This window comes from Cavia porcellus, unplaced genomic scaffold, assembly GCF_034190915.1.
Source record: "Cavia porcellus strain 051 isolate PalLab524CR breed Dunkin Hartley unplaced genomic scaffold, mCavPor4.1 scaffold_33, whole genome shotgun sequence".
Lineage (NCBI taxonomy): Eukaryota > Metazoa > Chordata > Mammalia > Rodentia > Caviidae > Cavia > Cavia porcellus.
This window is the reverse complement of record NW_026947516.1, coordinates 11,386,081-11,403,322: the sequence shown is the minus strand read 5'-3', so window position 1 is coordinate 11,403,322 and position 17,242 is coordinate 11,386,081. Positions and strand designations below refer to the sequence as shown.

General features: G+C 41.7%; 1 protein-coding gene across 2 annotated transcripts in view; it reads right to left on the bottom strand.

The window, feature by feature from the left end:
- The window catches only part of Wwc3 (WWC family member 3), a 107,458-nt gene that overhangs the window by 21,888 nt on the left and 68,328 nt on the right, over positions 1-17,242 (bottom strand). For both annotated transcript variants that reach the window (XM_063243023.1, XM_013144719.2), the window contains exons 7-11: positions 15,364-15,513; positions 13,228-13,301; positions 4,257-4,499; positions 2,255-2,344; positions 975-1,540 (exon numbers count right to left, since the gene is read on the bottom strand). In XM_063243023.1, coding sequence (XP_063099093.1) covers positions 975-1,540; positions 2,255-2,344; positions 4,257-4,499; positions 13,228-13,301; positions 15,364-15,513 — 1,123 coding nt within the window. The remainder of the gene's footprint in view (positions 1-974; positions 1,541-2,254; positions 2,345-4,256; positions 4,500-13,227; positions 13,302-15,363; positions 15,514-17,242) is intronic.

Below are 17,242 nucleotides of genomic sequence, written 5' to 3'. Positions count from 1 at the left end.
GCACTGGATCTTTCTTTATTATGAAGGCTGCACTATGCACTATATTATATTTAGCAGTGTCTCTTGTTCTTTCTACCTACTAGGTGACAGTAGTATCCCCCCTTTCCAGTTGTTACAAACAAAAATGTCTTCAGACACTACCAAATGTCCCTTAGGGCAGGGAACAGAAATAGCTCTGGTTAGTATCCACCACAGTATACAAATTTTCTAATATTTGCCTAAATGGAGTATCTAAAACATTTTTGCTATGCAAATAAAAGTTGGCTAAGTGAGCTGAACTTCAGAAATGGGAGACATTGTTCTTCATTCTGTTTAAAAACTGAAAAACTTAAGTTTCTGGAAGTTGACTTGAAAAAGCCAATGGGGTCATTATTCTCTGGAACAGCAACTGGACAGAGGAAGCTTCATGTTGCCAGGGGGTTCTCTGTGTGGAGACCGCCAGAGACATAGGAGTGGTACAAATGACTGTTATTTACTGGTATGTCTTTTGAAACTATGCAATTATTTTTATTTCTACATTTGATACTTACATCTTTAAAACTACAAGGACAGAGGATAAAGAGATGAAGTTAAAGTAACAAAGCTGAGATTCCCACTGAGCTACAAGCAGATGTGAGGTATTTGCTAAGGTCGACACAGACAGAATGTGCCACTGTGGCACACAGCCAACACAGTTCATGAAGACCTTGTACCTCTTTACCAGCCTCTGAACATGGAAGACTGTGGCTCTCACCCTCATTTTCAATAGTTAAATACCCACTTAAAACAAGTCAACTATCCGAGAAGGACGACTCTGTCAATGATGAACATCTTTCCCTAAGACAGATGGGAAAGACGACCAGCAGGTGTGGTCCCCTCCTAACCCTTTCCACATTTTTAAACTTTCAGCTCACTGGGGACATGAGGAGCTACCAGCCCCAGTGGCACTGCACATGCTAATTTCCTGGATTTCAGACCCTGATTCAGACACTTACTTCCAGTGGCAGGGGCTCCAGCCCCTGGGGGTCCACGCTCACGTGGGCCTTCCTTGTCCCCAGGGAATCCATGTGGCTGAAGTGGCGCTGAGCCCTGCAAATCTTCATCCCCCAACGCAGAGGCCTGTGCCCGAAGTCTGTCTAGAGCACCGAGGCCTGACACCTCAAAACCATCTGCCAACTGTGTCAGAGGCGAGTCCCGTGAAGCTGGGAGGAAAGGCGTGTCCAGGGGCGAGCTGGGGGGTGACAGAGAAGACAGGGAGGAACGGGAAGATAGTGATGCCAGGGACTGGGGCGTGTCCAAGGACCGCCTTTGCTTGTGGAAGCCTGAGTGGCTGGGTGGATCTGCAAAGGGGACGTCGCGTCCCAGGGTGTCGAAGGGAATCAGATCAAAGCGCAGGAGCTGGCCGCACTCAGCATCGGCCTTCTCGTACTGCGGGAGGCCATAGATGTCGGTGAAGCTGACCGAGCTCAGGGAACCTCGGCTCGAGGCCAGGGAGCCCCGACTGGAGGCCAGGGACCCGCGGCTGCTCCCGGAGGACACAGTCAGGGTACTGGCAGACAGACTGAAAGAAGAGAGATCAGGTGTTAGAAACACACGTGGTGGGAAGAGCAAACCCCAGCATAGCTATGACCGCTGCATGCATTTGAGCAGACTTTTTCTAGTATCTCTTGCATTTTTCTCAATGGTATTAGAGAGCACAGGGCAACGGCAGACTGGCTGGTTGGAGGCCTCGCACAAAGGTGGACTGGCTAAGCATACTGAGTCATGTTAATGGAACATCTCCAAGGCTTGCTTTCTCTGGGGAGTAGGGTACTAACAGGTCCTACCTCCATACTCTTAGGCGGAATAACTGAGAAAGTAACTCACATAAAGCCTCAACACTATGCTTCACAATACAAATAAGTACCTGAAAAGGTGAGCTGTTAGTAAGCATTGAAACTGTACTTAAAAATATTCACGTCTTTTACAAAAACCTCCAAAATAAAAATGTGCATGTGCACATATGAACGCTTCAGAAGGTGTGAATTAGATTACAAAATTCTTTGATAAACTTGGTTTCAGACCTATTTATTCTGAAGCCAAATTTGGTTTCCCCCATTTTCCTTGAGTCATATGTTTGCAGGATGTCTCACAAATATAATGTATCCACTTTTCCATTTTGTGTTTTAAGATCATTTCAGGTTGCAAGTTTCAGTAGGAGAAAATCCAAGCTAAAGCTCATGCATGTGTCACTGTACTAATAGTAATTATCATTTTCTCTTCTATAATAACCTACCTTTTTAACTGGGACTGAAGATATGAAGTTAGGCGGGTGGCTTCTTCCAGTTGCATTAGTAGACAATTTCTTTTTTCTTGAAGCAGAATCCTGTAGGTAAGAAAATAAACCAATTGGTGGATCTGAAATACAGTATGAGGAATATATTTTCATAAAAAGAAATTGAACTAAAAATTCCCTGCAAGTGATTTGAGTTGGAATGACTATCAATTCTAAAAGCATCTAGATCTGTTATGACTTGTATCTAGATGCCACCCCCTGCCCAAAGCCTCATGCACTGATAGGTAGGTGTTTTGGGAGCTGGCTGGATCTAGGGTGTGTGATGCTGGAACCAAGTGTGTGATGCTGGGAACAAGGTGGGTGATTGCCAAATTAGTCTACTGATTGGCTTGGCATAGTTCTGGGTATAGATAATGGGAAGGCTCATCCTGGGTGTGAGTGCTACCCACCCTAAAATGTGCAGCCTGGATAGAGTATAAGGGTCAGAAGGAAAGCTGCTGCTGTGGCTCACTGCTTGTTTGCTGCTTGTTTGCTACTTCACTGCTTTGTTGCCTTCTGCCTGCCATGAACTGTTTCTCCTCTGCAATGCCCTCTGTTATGAGCCCTCCACCTTAGAGTCAGTTGATTATGGACTAAAACTTCTACAAACTGTCAGCTACATAAACCTTTTCTCCTTTAACTTTTGACATTGGGTATTTTGTCTCAGCAATGAGAAAAAAATTGTAACACAAGCTCATAAGTGCCAATTAAGACTGTCTTTGTATTGTTTGAAAAATACATCCCTGGCACTTGAAAGAATGCCTGGTACACCACAAATGCTTCACACACCGATGGACAGGGCAGCAGCATGGTACTTGGGGTTCGTGGCAGCCATGCATAAAGATACTCAATAAATATTAAATGTTGTCATAAAGCGTGATGAAACCTTAGTTCTAAGTGCATCCAGATATACTGATTAATCCAGGTGACTTAAAGACTAGGTAGAGAACGCTCATGGTGGTACAGCTTATCATCATGTTAATGCACTGAATTTTAGGAGCCAGTATATTAACAAATGGGGAATGGGTTCTTCAAAGCTCAGCAGGGCTCCACAGATAAACTGCTGACAGCTGTTAAGTATGGAAAGCAGAGAGCCTTCCATACCATGCGTGATTGCAGGCAGCAAATAGAAACTAGGAGACATGGCACATGATGAAAGGTTGAACAGCCTGGCATTGAAGAATAATGAAGACACTGGCTTCACATGTCCTATGCGTGAAACAGTCTCAAGACCAACAGAGGAGAGGTGCATTCAGAAACAGACCCAGAACAGGCTGCCAACTTCCTACTGCAAAAGAAAGCGCAGCCCTCTCTGGCTAGAGATCACAGTTAGAGATGGTGGACTTTCATGATGCTATGGGGGCCACTTCGCCAAGGTAATAGCGCTGGACCATCACCTGTCTCCCCATCTTGCTGCTGGTGCCACCAAGCCTGCACAAACATGGGCAAAAGCATCAAGCACCTATACCAGGAAGGGTACATACAGATGGTATAACTCCTGCCTTCCCTCACTCCTTCCCACTTCTTGGTCTTCTCTCACTTTTGAGTAGGTGCCAGGAGCCTGAGGAGCCCTGGGGAGCAGCTGGCACCTCTCATGGCATGGAAAGCACGTTTCTTCCTCTACTTGGTAAGGGAACATTGTGGTAGCTGCTCTCAGTATATGTTGCACATCACTAATTTTAAAATCCAAAATCTGAAATGATTCAAAATCCCAAACTTTTAAAGTGCTTTCAGATTTTACATTTTCAGATTAGTAAAGTCTTTGTAAATATTCTAAACTTTTAAAAAACCTCCACAATTGGAAACACTTGTGGGTTCAAGAATTTCAGATTAAGGGCTACTCAACCTGTGATAACCAAGAACATGCTCAAGCGATCTATAAATCATCTGATCTAGCTCTTCCAGCTATTGCTTCGCTAGAACCCCTGTCCCACCTCCCTGTGAATCTCAGGCACCAGCTCACCTTTCCGTGGCACCCTGTGCAGATGTGGCCCGGGCCCGCTGGATCTCTTCCTCCAAGCGCTGTTTCTCTTCCTCCAGCCGGGCCACATCTTCAGCTGACCTCCGCTGCTGAATGATGAGCTGCAGCTCTTGAAGCAGGGCCTCCTTCTCTTTGATGAGCTGCAGCCGGTCCCTGTCAGCCTCGGCCATGCCGGGCCAGGACTCGTTAGCAAGCTGGGCCAGCTGTTGCTGAATCTTCGAGACTCTGCAAGACAGAGAGGAGGGAGGATAGCAACGAATTGAAAAAAAAAAGTCTTTATACCGTGTGTGCCATCACTGATTCTGTAAACTCACTTTGTTAAAGAAATGGTGGAGTTATTGCACCAACTTTAATAGGATTTGGAAATGATGGCTCATAAAAACAGTGCACAGGTCAGGGCTATAGCTCAGTGGCACAGCACCTGCCTGGCAAGCTTGTGAGTTCGATTCCCAAAAACAGAAACAAAAAAGCAGTACAAAACTTCTTTGAATAATCTCTCCTAGTCTTAGCTTCAAGATGACAGTTACATTATGCTTATTTCAAAGAACTGACAAAAAAGGTAGCAATCTTCAACACATTCACATTCTGTATTGTTCTGGGTTCCTGGTTCCCTATGTGAGGCCGTCCCAGAGCAGGAGGAAGCTGCTCATTTGTCCCCACCACAATCTATAGGCAAAAGCAATCGATTCATGTGGCTTTTGCTCTCTTGGCTATGCCTAAGCATTGATGGCCACCTTGAAAACCCATCAACTGGGCTTCTAGAGAACAATCCTGAAGTCCGGTGCAGTTTCTTACACCAGAAACCTCAGCCAGATATGAATGTCAAATGCACTCCAGAAGGGCTGGCAATTAACAGGTGGCTTAAGCAGTGGGTAGCATGAAAGAAAATGTGTGTGAGCGTGCGAGGGGGCATTGTGAGCATGGGTGCTGGCGAGAGATAATCGGGCTGGATGCAAACTAGTTAACCTCACCAAAGGTGCTGGCACAATCCTCAGGGTATACCAACAGAGGATGGCCCTGAATTCCCAAGTCTGGAAAACAGATTGCATCACTTTTTTGTGTACTGAAATTGTGTCATATGCACACTAAGTGAAACCAACATAACTTGTATTTTTCTAGCATCCTTTATAACAGGAGTACTATTGCTTCAGCCTGTAAAAAAGGCTAAAGATGGGGTCTGGCATGCCATGAGGGTGCTCCTGACTCGCAATGTGACACTCATTGCTCTCAAAGATGCTTCCTCTGCAGCCCTGCCCAGTCTGGGGGTTGCTAACTGGCCTTAGAGTTTTTCCAGATTAGCATTAGGCATAGATGGGAAGAGCCTTATTAAAACCGGAATGGCAGATATAGGGCAGGAATGTACCTTGGACGAGCCTCTCCTGTGCCCATGGTGAGTGGCACAAACAGGCTGCCCTCTGCTTCCTGGGCCCAGTCCTCAGAATCCTTCTCAACCCTGTGCTCTACATAGATACCACCAATTGGCTAGAGTTGGCACACACATCAAAACCTGTTGCCCAGTTCTGTGACAAGTCAGACTCTGCCTAATCTAGACATGAACAAAGGGCCTCAATCAGCCTGGCAGGAGGACTGGACAAGACTCCTTCCCCAGGTACCAAACTAATCCAAAAACTCACAGTCACTGAAAGAAAAGCATATACAAGGTATTGCACACATGTACAAATTTTACTCAAGCACAGTTCTCCAAGAAGGCAAAGAAACTAGCTGAGTGTCAGTAGCTTTATTAGACAAGTTCTTTTCTGATTATTTACTAGACAGGTTCTTTTTCTAATGACGGAGCTTAGAAATCCAATGAGGCTGAGGCGTCTGTCTATGTTTAATTAGTGTAATTAAGGTTTATGGTGGTCATGTAACTGAAACTCAAGGAAAATACACTCAAAAAAGTTAGTGCCAAATCAGGCATTATAACCAATGAAATTTCTGGAACATTCTCCTGGAGAGCAAGACAAGTCAAAGGGAAAGAATAAATATAAAGGCTGGAAAACAGTAAGAAAATCGACTGTGTCACCATGTTTTTCTACTTCAATTTATCTAATCAATAAGAAATCCCATGATTCCAGCTTAAGGTAACCAAATTTAATCATTATATATATAAAACAAACAGCTACACTTTAAAAACCACTCCTTTTGAATGTTCTAAGGTTTTTGTTGTTTTGTTGCAGTGCTGAGGAGCAAACCCAGGCCCTCGCACAGGCTCTAACCCCTGAGTTCCACCCTGACTCCAAGCTTGCAGAGATGTCAGAGTGAAGAGATCAAGATTTCCTTTGAGCCTCTTAGCTCTAGATAGGCTTCTGTCTACCAGGATTCAACTTGCTGAGGGTGGCAGAAGATCCAGTTCCAGATAATCACTCCCTTTCTAGGAAAATCTCGATTGTTATGCACCATCAGAGAAAGAAATGAAGGGTAAAAACGAGTTACAGAAAGGGAAGAAATGCAAAGGGCAATCTTTAAAAGGCCTACTCACTGCAGGCATAAAGAAATAGTCCAGTATCCAAAATTAAACCACGTACTGCAACTTTCCGTACCTTATAGGAAAACTGCAAGGACAAATAGGCAGGGATGACCTCTCCACCAGAAAGAAAATCCATATGAAGTTGATTTCTTGTAACCCATCTGCAAAACTTGTTTGGGTTATGTGGAATACAATGCAAACATTTCTGCAGTTAAGAATAGTGCTCTTTTTTTATAATAAAAAATCACAACAGTGCAAATGATTACAAGTTCATTTTCTAGGTATCTATGAATCTAGAAGAATATTTTTATGTACTGGAAAGTTCGATTTCCTTCTTTGATGTCAATTTTGGGTGTAGATATTTGGGGCCTGCTTCAGCCAGCTCAATAGAAACACATCTATCTGACTACCCTGAAAGCCAAAAACACTCGGATTCCTTCAACAACTGATTGCTCATTCCCCACAGGACAGACAAAAAGGCTGAGCCTTTAACACTGTATGCCTTGTGTGCAGTGCTGCTGGCATTGGCATGGGCTATTGCAAGGAGTATATTTAGTATGGAAGGATTACTTGAAGAAATAGACTTCCTGCCTAAGGTTAAACACAGATGCACTGAGGTTCAATATACCTTCTTCTATAGCCTTACCAAACAGCTAATATGCTGCTTGGAATCCCCTTTCTGCAAAGGCTATCACTTCAATTCTGGGTATTAATGGAAAAACACAAAGGCTTTTCTTTGAAACATCACTTCAGTGAAATTAAACACATGGAAGCAAAGCAAGGTCACAAAGTTTGCAGGAAAAAATAAACTTTTCCAACTTCATTTTTAAGGGGAACTGAGAACCATTTAAAATTGGCAAGGATTTTTTTCTCTTTTTTTCTACAAGTCAACTACCTGTTTTATTGATTCTTTTTTGACAGGTGATACAGTTTATGGCTTTTATGTACTCTTTCACAAATGCCTATAAAAACTTTAAAATACATATCCCTATACTTTGATAGTGAATAAATGAAAGCAAACCCTCAGTTAAGCACTCAAGTATCACATTTATTATGTGATTTCTAAATTTTATTCCCTGAACAGGTCTAATCTGTTGCTCTATGATTTTTGCCGAATACCTTTTTTGCTAAAACTCAGGCCCATTAAACTATGATTGGAAATCTCTACTAATGTTATAGAAACTACTAAGACTCTCACAATTCATGTGGAAATATTAAATGATTTGCATTTTTCTAGGATAAACGCACTTTTAATATTAAGAGGCTTTGTGACACATCAAGAGTAATATAAAATTACATGAATTAGCACCTAAAAACCTAGATTCTGCCACACAATTTCTGATGTTTCTAACATCCTTTCACTTTCCGGAACAGTGAACAGAACCCTAGGCAACTCATGGTCCCACTGCAAGGGTGACAAATCATGATGGAAATTCAAAGCACAGTCCAAATCATGGTATCAACTTAGAGCCTTGTAACTTCAAATCTCATCTACAGCTACAGATATGATACTTTTTATATTTTCTCTTAGCTTTTTAAAAATAAATATCTATTGAAATGAACACAAAGATTAAAAACAATCTCAGCTGAGATCTAAACGGACAGTATAGTGTTAAACTCTGATAAGCAGTGTCCACCTCACTAACACTTCATGTGGGAAATCTGAAAGGTCTGAATCTTAAACATCTGAGAAGCTCACCAATACCCTGGTTGCCAACCCTGCCCTCAGCTACCTCACTCTGACAGCGTCTCGCCTTAGGGTCTGCAAATCTTCAGAGATCAATTTTTGACATTTAAAAAAAGCACAGTATTTTCAGGCTTCCTTATCTTGCCCCAGATAAGAAAAACAGGGCTGCAGTGGTAAAAGAAGCTTAGCTTTTATCTTATTTTTCTTTCCTTTCTTTCACTTTCCTTCCTCCCTCCCTCCCCTTTTTTCCAGCAGTAAGGACTGAATCATGGGCCTTTGCACTTAACTTTATTGCCAGCTTCCAGACTGAGCTCACAATTGGGATTCTCCTACATCAGACTCCCAGAGTGCTGGGATTACAGGCACGTGCTACCAGGCTCAGCAGCTTTTCTTTTATTCTACATAGCTATACCCTATGCCTCAAAATAAGACACAAAATCACTAGAGAAATTAAGAGAAAAATCAAGCAAGTTGATCAAATTGAACTTGAATCATTACACTGCTGACTCCTGACAACCTATCAACAGTAAGACGAATCCTGGCAACAAAAACTGAGACACAGAGAAACTGGATGAACCAAGTGTTTTGTTCCTATCTGGATTGAGTTGTTTCCATGGAAATGGCTACAATTTATGAACAGTTCTGGAACAAGTGCTCTTAGGTTAAAAATAAGGAGTCATCTGCATCATCAGGATTGCTTCAAGAAAACTTGCTCTTCCAACTTCACTCTTTAAAAATTCTAAAATTTTAAAACTAGTGTCATGAAAATATTCCTATTGTAAGATCTAAAGGGATGTTCCTGAAGGCAAAGGCAGAAGCAGTCCTTTTGGTGCATTTCACACAACACAGGACTGAAAATACGAAACTGGTCACCACCATGATATTCATGGTTCAGTCAGAGAATTTTCGGCCATCTGGAATTGTGAGTTCAAACTCCATAAATTTCCTCTAAATCTGAATATATATGAAATCTCCACATGTCCAGGTCTCTGCATTCTGACCACTCTGTACTTCTTAAAGACAATTTCAAATCTACATATCCAAGAACAGACTTCTGCAAAATATATAAAGGCATAAACTTCTTCATCTTTTAGAAGTGGCAAAGTACAGGTAGTCTTATAGGGGGTAGGTGTGATGGTTAATTTTATGGATAAATTTGACTGAACTAAGGGATGCACAGATATCTGGGTAAACATTATTTGTGGGCATGTCTGTGTATGTTTCTGGATGAAATTAACATCTGAATCAGTAGACTGAGTAAAGAAGAATAGCCCTCACCAATTTGGATAGAACTCATCTAATTCACTAATTGGAACAAAAGGCAGAGAGAGGAAGAGCAAACATGCTTTGTCTTTTTGATCTGGTGCATCCACATTTTAGCTTTCAGATATCTGAGATCCTGATCTTTGCGCCTTTGGACTCTGGGACTTACACAAAGACCATCACCACCACCGCCATCACCAAGCACTGGCACTCAGACCTCAGACCTGGCCTGGATCACACTACTGGTTTTCCTGGGTCTCCAACATGCAGATAGCATGTGGCAAGACTTTCTAGTCTCCAAAATTACATAAGCCAATTCCTGTAATCAACTCTCCCCTCCAATGGTTAAGATTCTTCAGAGAACCTGACTAATACAGGGAAGTTAAACTTTGCAGACTAGAATGATTTCAGAAATGAGGGCTGGGAGGCTGACATCCCAGGATGAGGTGGCAGAAGGAAAAGACCAAACTGTGAATTGTGGCATTAAAATAATGGCAGTCTACTTGGGCAAGGCAAATGACGCTCACAAGCCTCAGGCTGAATGATCAGAGGACACACTATTCTTTGCATACTTTCTAATGTTTCAGTGGGTGAGCGGGGGTACGTGATATTTCCCTCTACATGGACACCTCTCCTCCAGTGATGCTCACAGAGGTATCAGGGATGTGTCACATGATAAGCCTGTGGACAGGATTTCCAAGTTATGGTGCTTTGAGTGTGGTGCTTATTACCAGGGTCCTGCAATGTTCACATCTGTTTTGGATATAGTTCTTGCCAGAGAACCACTTGCCACCACTTTCTTCCCGTGTCTGCACTGAGCTTCATTTAGAGGCAGTTTATAAAGATGCTCAGAAACAGTGATGTTATTGAAATCACTAATCTCCTATGAGATGAGTCCTGATGCCTTTAACTGTCCCTACATTTCACCAAGCCTGCTGGGAATGTAAGGCTCTCCCAACAACACTATGAGTTATGTACCTGGCCCAATACCTTGCCAGTACACTGGGGATGACTTTAGATAGAACAGAATGGCTCTATCTAGGGGACTGGAGAGGTGCACTGCCACCACACTAGGGGACCAGACCTAGAGGAGCTACAATTAATGATACTGACCTGTGATCACTTGGTTGAGGACTTCACTAACAAGAACATTTCAAGGATGGTTCTAGAAAGCTTCAGGTCCATTGAAAGTAACAAATAATGAGGTCAAAAATTAACATTCATTGTAAATGATCCTCATCCACAATACTGGCCTCTGGAAATTCTCTCTTTGAGGCCAGCTTCCTCCTTTCATTCCAGGAAGAACACCACCTCTGTGTATTTTTCCCAAGCTAGGGCAATTTAAGAAAGGACATGGAGAGGCTGACTTAGAACACTTTATGGAAACCTTTCATTGCTCTCCTGTGCTCTGTGGGACTGGGGACACCTTGGGACTGCAGGTGTCTGCTGGCCAACACTTTGATGTCACTAATTTATTCCCAGCTTCCTTTGCTAGGTGCTTCTCCTCTGCCACCAGACCCTTGGAGATAAGTTTTTCCAAAAATTATTTCCTTTTCCTTCTTCCTCCTACTCACAGTCATTCTCTTTTGGAATTTTTACTGTACCTGTTGGCCAATCTCATCCTGACCAGGTCTTTTATTGGTCCTTCTCACTTTCTGGCATACTGGGCTGGGTAAGTCCTCACTGTAGCCCATGCACCCACCATAGGATGCTGATGAGCATCCATGGGCTCTGACTTCTTTATGCTATTAGTACCTTCCCCAGAGCTGGGACAACTAAATACATCCCTGGACATTGCCGAAGTGCCCTTAGGGCTAAGGTCCCTGCTCTCCATATCAACAAGTACTGAAGTAGTGGGAAAAGGATGTGAGGCACCTAGGCAAGCCAACCCCAGATGATTCTAAACTGTATGAGTGATTTTTAAATGCTCCAGGGTTACCAGGAAGACAATTCTGAGACACCACTAAAATTGAAATGCTGGGGCCAGAACCCTCTTCTTACTTCAGTGAATTTCCTAACAAGTTTCTGGTGATCTGAAAACAGTACTTTTGTTCAAAAGTAACGATGAAACGCAGTGACTTCCTTCCAAATACTTTTTAAATACTCAACTTTTCATCCAAAATATATTATCCCAACAAGTAGAAGCTTACTTACTGTGTTACCGACATCATTTCTAGAAAACAAAGAAATCACTAGCTGTATTTGGTAAATGTCACAACAACACATGAAACGATTATAGTCCTAAGTGTAGCTATGCTCTATTTTCTGTATTTAATACAGCACAGCAGATTCCAGCACCCACACTTTGAAGTTCCATCGAGAAACAGGCCTGAACGAGCAGAGGTCAGTAAGAAGCTGCACAGAAGGCATGCATGAGAAATGAAGAACCTGCTCACAGAGAGAACCGATAATGATCAGTGAACTTGGCAGCATCCTGTGGGGAGACCAAAAGCCCATCACGAGTCGACCCTGAAAATCCAGGCAGAGTTGGGTGCATGCCTCCCAGCTCACTGAGGGCCTGCGGCAGCTAGAGTTGGCTTTGGGGCATGGTGTACGATGGTTCACTTCTACTTTTACACATTTTATAAAGCCAACAGAGTGGATTTCCAGATACCCTGGATGACAGAGTATACTGAGTAGGCCCCACTGCTTACTATCCAGAAAGGACTTTCTCACACCATCAGCATTCTATTCTTTTTTTTTTATCAAGATAATCAGATAATATTTCATACATGACTAAGGAAACTTTATAAAAGCTACACTTCAAACTTTTCTGAAGCATATATTTTGAAATGATTTGGTTTCAAGACTTTCTAGAAGGCACAATAAACATACAGTGTCTAAAAGAGGACAAGGAAGCCAGGGCAGGGTTAGAATATTGAAAATGGGGGCGCTGAGCACCCAAAGAGAAATGCAACACACTAAAAATACTGTGCCAGAAATACTGGGCCAGCAGAGATTTCAGAAACCCCTCGGAGTGACCCAATGAAGATGCAGGGAGGGAGGTAGCAGAGGAGTTACACTGCAGGTCAACGTAAACGATGTCATTTATCTCCAAATAACATCAAGAATGTGTTGCTAGCACCTGCTGACCCAATACCAACTAAAATATCTTTTAAACCAAGATGCGTGGTCCTACGCATTGACCTATGGCATTAGCAGCCGCATATATGGAAAGAGGATGGTTTCACTTCTGCTGGTCTGAAGGCCTGATATGCTGGTTAAGGGAGGAAGGGTGGGGAGGGGTCTAAACTACCCTGTCTGATACAGAAAGTTGGAACAGTCTTTATCCATACTGAATCACATTTTAAAAACTGTCTGAAGTGTTGAGAATTTCATATTCAAATGTGCACTTAAAAGTCTGCCATGTAAGTACAGTAAGAATCTACTTCAAATGAAGACTATTTTATATTCCACCAGGTATTACTCTGCAATAATACATGGGAAATCACATATTGGCGCTGTGCTGAACCTTTTTCCATGGGACAAAATAAGTGAGCAGAAAGCAAGATTGGAAAGGTATTTCTTCTTACCTCTTTCGGGCTTCTTCATACTGCCAATTAAGTCTGACTCGGTCTACAAGTCTTGTTTTATCATCAAAGACAAACTTCAGAGCACAAAGGAAAAAAGAAAGAAAACACATATTAAAAAATTTTTGGAAATATAAAATCCATTTAAACTTTCAGCAACAATGAAGAATATTCTTTTATTTTGTCTTTCAACTTCAATCTTTCCAAGACCTAGAAGGAAACATTCTAAACAATTCTCTGCCACCCCCTTGGATGGGGAGGTTGGGGAGTCAGGTTGGGAAGGTGTTTGCTTTTCTAAAGTTGGAATGGGGTTTTTGGTTTGGTGGTTTGATTTTTAAATGGGAGAAGTGTATCCATCTAGTGCACACTGTAATTCCAAAAGCAACAACACATTAACTTTTAAAAGAAATCTGAAATTACTTAGTGTAAGTTGAAACAAACACAAAAAAGTTCACCCCATTTAATGCGGTAGGCTCTCTAGTTCTCCAACAGATCTGAAACACAGTCAGCCTATCTGTGAGTTCTGCTGTTCTGAATCCAAAATGCTGTTAGGTCCACAGTGGCTCTGTCCATACCGAACAGGTACAGATTGTTTTTTTTTCCTGTCATTTTCCCCAAACCTATACAATATAACAACTATTTTCATAGCACTAGGTACTATAAGTAATCAAAAGAAGAACTGAAATATAAAGGCTGTGTGCAAATGCATAGCATTTTATGTATTCAGACACCTAAGAATTCTGGTATTTGAGGAGATCCTGAAATCAATACCCTGTAGATCCCAAGGAATGACGATAATGATGCTCTACTAACAAGTGCCAAAAGCTGAAAACAGACTAATTGTCTGAGGCAGGAGCTAGAGGATGCCTTCACCAGGTGTGAAAAGGAAGAACTGAAGTTAAAAGGAAAGAAAGCAAGGATTCAGCAGGACTGGAATTGTGGAATGATGCCTCAGAGTTATCCTTGAGATGGTCAACTAATATTCAATAGCTGTGCTAACATCCTTTCGTACTGATTATACTGAACGTAACACAGAGAATAAGAAACCAGTTACAGGGTTTAGCTCAGCGACATAAGCACCTGCCTTGCAAGCTTGCGGTCCTGAGTTTGATCCCCAGTACCAAAAAAGAAACCAGTTAAACCAAGGCGCCAGCCACCAACCCAGAACCAGTCCCAGTAGGTACCCCTAAAGCATGACGACTCATAGATAGAATAATGGGACCAGCCATGATCTCCACCTGACATTTTTAGAAGGGCTTACTGAAGACAGAGAGAACCTCTGAGTTTACCTATTTCTTTCATACTAGTTAAAAGCACTAAATTATAACTCTAACCTTATGGTAAGTAGTAAGGAATCATTCCTAGAAACTAGTAAGTCCTCTATTTGCTTCCTTCCTTCACTCCAAAATCTTTAGGCAAAAATTCCAAACGTTTAACTCACAGATTCTTCTCTTTGGGTTACCGATAGTGACCATATTCTTTAAACCAAAGAAGATGCCTGGTCAAAAATGTCCAAGTACACTTCCAACAACCAGGAGAGTAAAATGGAAAACAGAAAATTGAGGGCATAAAGAGTCATAATTTACATTACATTCCCTCAGAAAGTCACTTTTTCAAATTGTTTTAAAATATTAGTTACTTAAAACCCAGAATTTTCCATCAATTTAAGTTTCCCTTGTTTTTCTCTCTTTTTTCTTTAATTTGGGAGACATTGTGCACTCCTGATACCTCATCTTTACCTAGTAAGCCCTAAAATTAAAAAAGTCCTCCAAACAGCTTTCTATTTGGCAACAAATCAGTTTCAAAAGTCAATCAATAATAGTACAATAGTGTCTTTGAATATTCATTACCTGGCCTCAGATGATGACTCTCCTGACTGCTTTTTGCAGCTAACTCAAGGCTTCACTACTTACCAAAAGGGGCATGATAAAATTCTCCTAATCTTCAGAGTTTCCCTTAATTCAATTTCCTGACATTCTTTTAGAAGAATTACAATAGCTAGGTGTGAGAAATACTACTCTTTTTTCTTCAGACTGAAAACACAAAGCCAAATACATATTTCTGAGGTGAAAATGGAAAATTGAGCTGCATGAGTGAGGATCACACAGCACCATCAACCCTTCCCATGTGTGTACATACCTCCCCTATGGCTTCAGTCTGGGAGCCAGCATCACAGAAGTGTTGTGCTGCCCCGGAATCACCAAGTGCACTGGTATTGGAAGGTAAATCAGGGAGAAAGTCACCAAGGGAGCAGCTATTCTTGAAGCTATCCGTCAATTTGGCCAGGCTCTGCAAGAGGAGACATGCTCTTTCAATACAGATAGCAAGTTTCCCATCTCTTCTGGTTTGAGATCAGTAGCTTTATGACTGCAGGGCTATCCCCTCTATGTGCACATGCATACACACACATGCACACATGCACACGCACTTCCCATTCTCACTTCACCTAAAATGATTTATACTGTATGCATCTTTAATAAAATTCTCATTCATTTAAATCAGATAGCAATTAAATCCTCTCGATAGCACATGAATAGAACAAGTTATGGTATCACTTTTATTGTTTTTTAAACCTTCATGTTTCCTGAAGGAAAAAAATGCACACTCCTATCTAAAATGCTTTGTTTGCAAATGAGTCAGAGAGATGCATGCCTCTGTGTGATTTTTACATAAAAATTACTAAAGATGAAACCAGCTACTGTAAGACATCGTCTGAAAATACAAAATGAAAAAGGCTGGGAGTCTACCCGTGCAAAGGCCCTAGGTTCAAGCTCCAGCACCAAAAATAAAGAAAACAACAACACAAAAAGAAAACAGCTTATTGGATGTTATTTTTATTGCCTCGCCTTTCAGTCATAATTCTATGTGCTTAAGCAAAAAATAATTCTGCAAAGTAATCTCATGTTGCTATTGTGCAAAAAAAATTTGAGTAATGTGTATACTGGCACAAGGAGCCCCTTTGTGTGGAAGTTTAAGAGCGATTTGACTTTAGCATTTCTTTTAGACTTTTAAACCTGTTCACATTCAGCACTGCTACAGACACCACATCAGCAGTGTACAAGTAAGCAGAACATAACTAACTTGAAACCTAGACAAATGCTTCTTGGAAAGGATCAGCCATGTTAAGTTCATATGAGGAAGACAAAACAACTTAACTGATTTTGATGGGCTTGGACTTTGCCCATGCCTCTTCCTGGAGCTTCTCACAGCTGGAGAGTCTGTTGACACCTCAAAGATGATACTGGGGCCTAAAGATCCTCCAAAAATTGTCCCTACTCCATCTGTGATGGGGAATCCAAGTGAGGCAACTGTATGGGTTCTCCCAGGACCACACACTGTGGCTTCACAGGGGCCAGAGTACCACCTGATCTCATGGGACATATCCTCCTGTCTCTGTCACTGAATGCTACCTGCTTCATCTACAAATAGACTCTGAGGTCTTACCTCCAGAAATTCAAACTTAGTAGGTCTGGTAAACTGCATTTTAAGGAGCACTATGGAAATTCTCCACAAGTCCCTCATGGCAATGACCTTAGGATGCACTGCCACGCAAGTCAGTAGCTATTTGTTTATCAGTCTCATTTTTGCCTCTAAGTCTGAGCTTTATCTCATATGTCCTTTGAGTCTTACATTCTACAGAATCTAGACAAATGCCTATCAAGCACTAGGTGTTCCCTTAAGGTATTAAGCAATAAAGCAAATGCTGTAACAGCAAGTGATGAACACATTCCAGCATCAAACAGGAAGACCAGCATGTCTCCATTTGCAAAAGTTCAACTTTTTCTAAAAATAATAGAGATCACAGGAGTTGGAGAGGCAAAGAAACACAGAGCAATACAAAGCTATGATGATGCTAGCTACACAATTCAAATATATCCACATGGTAAACATTAGGCAACCATATCAAAGAATAAAGAAACTCTTTGGGAACAGATAATGGCAAAGGTGCAGGACTTTATTGTCACATGTGGAAGCTACAGTAGAATAGTAGCCTAGTCCTAGCTTTACGCAAAAGCCT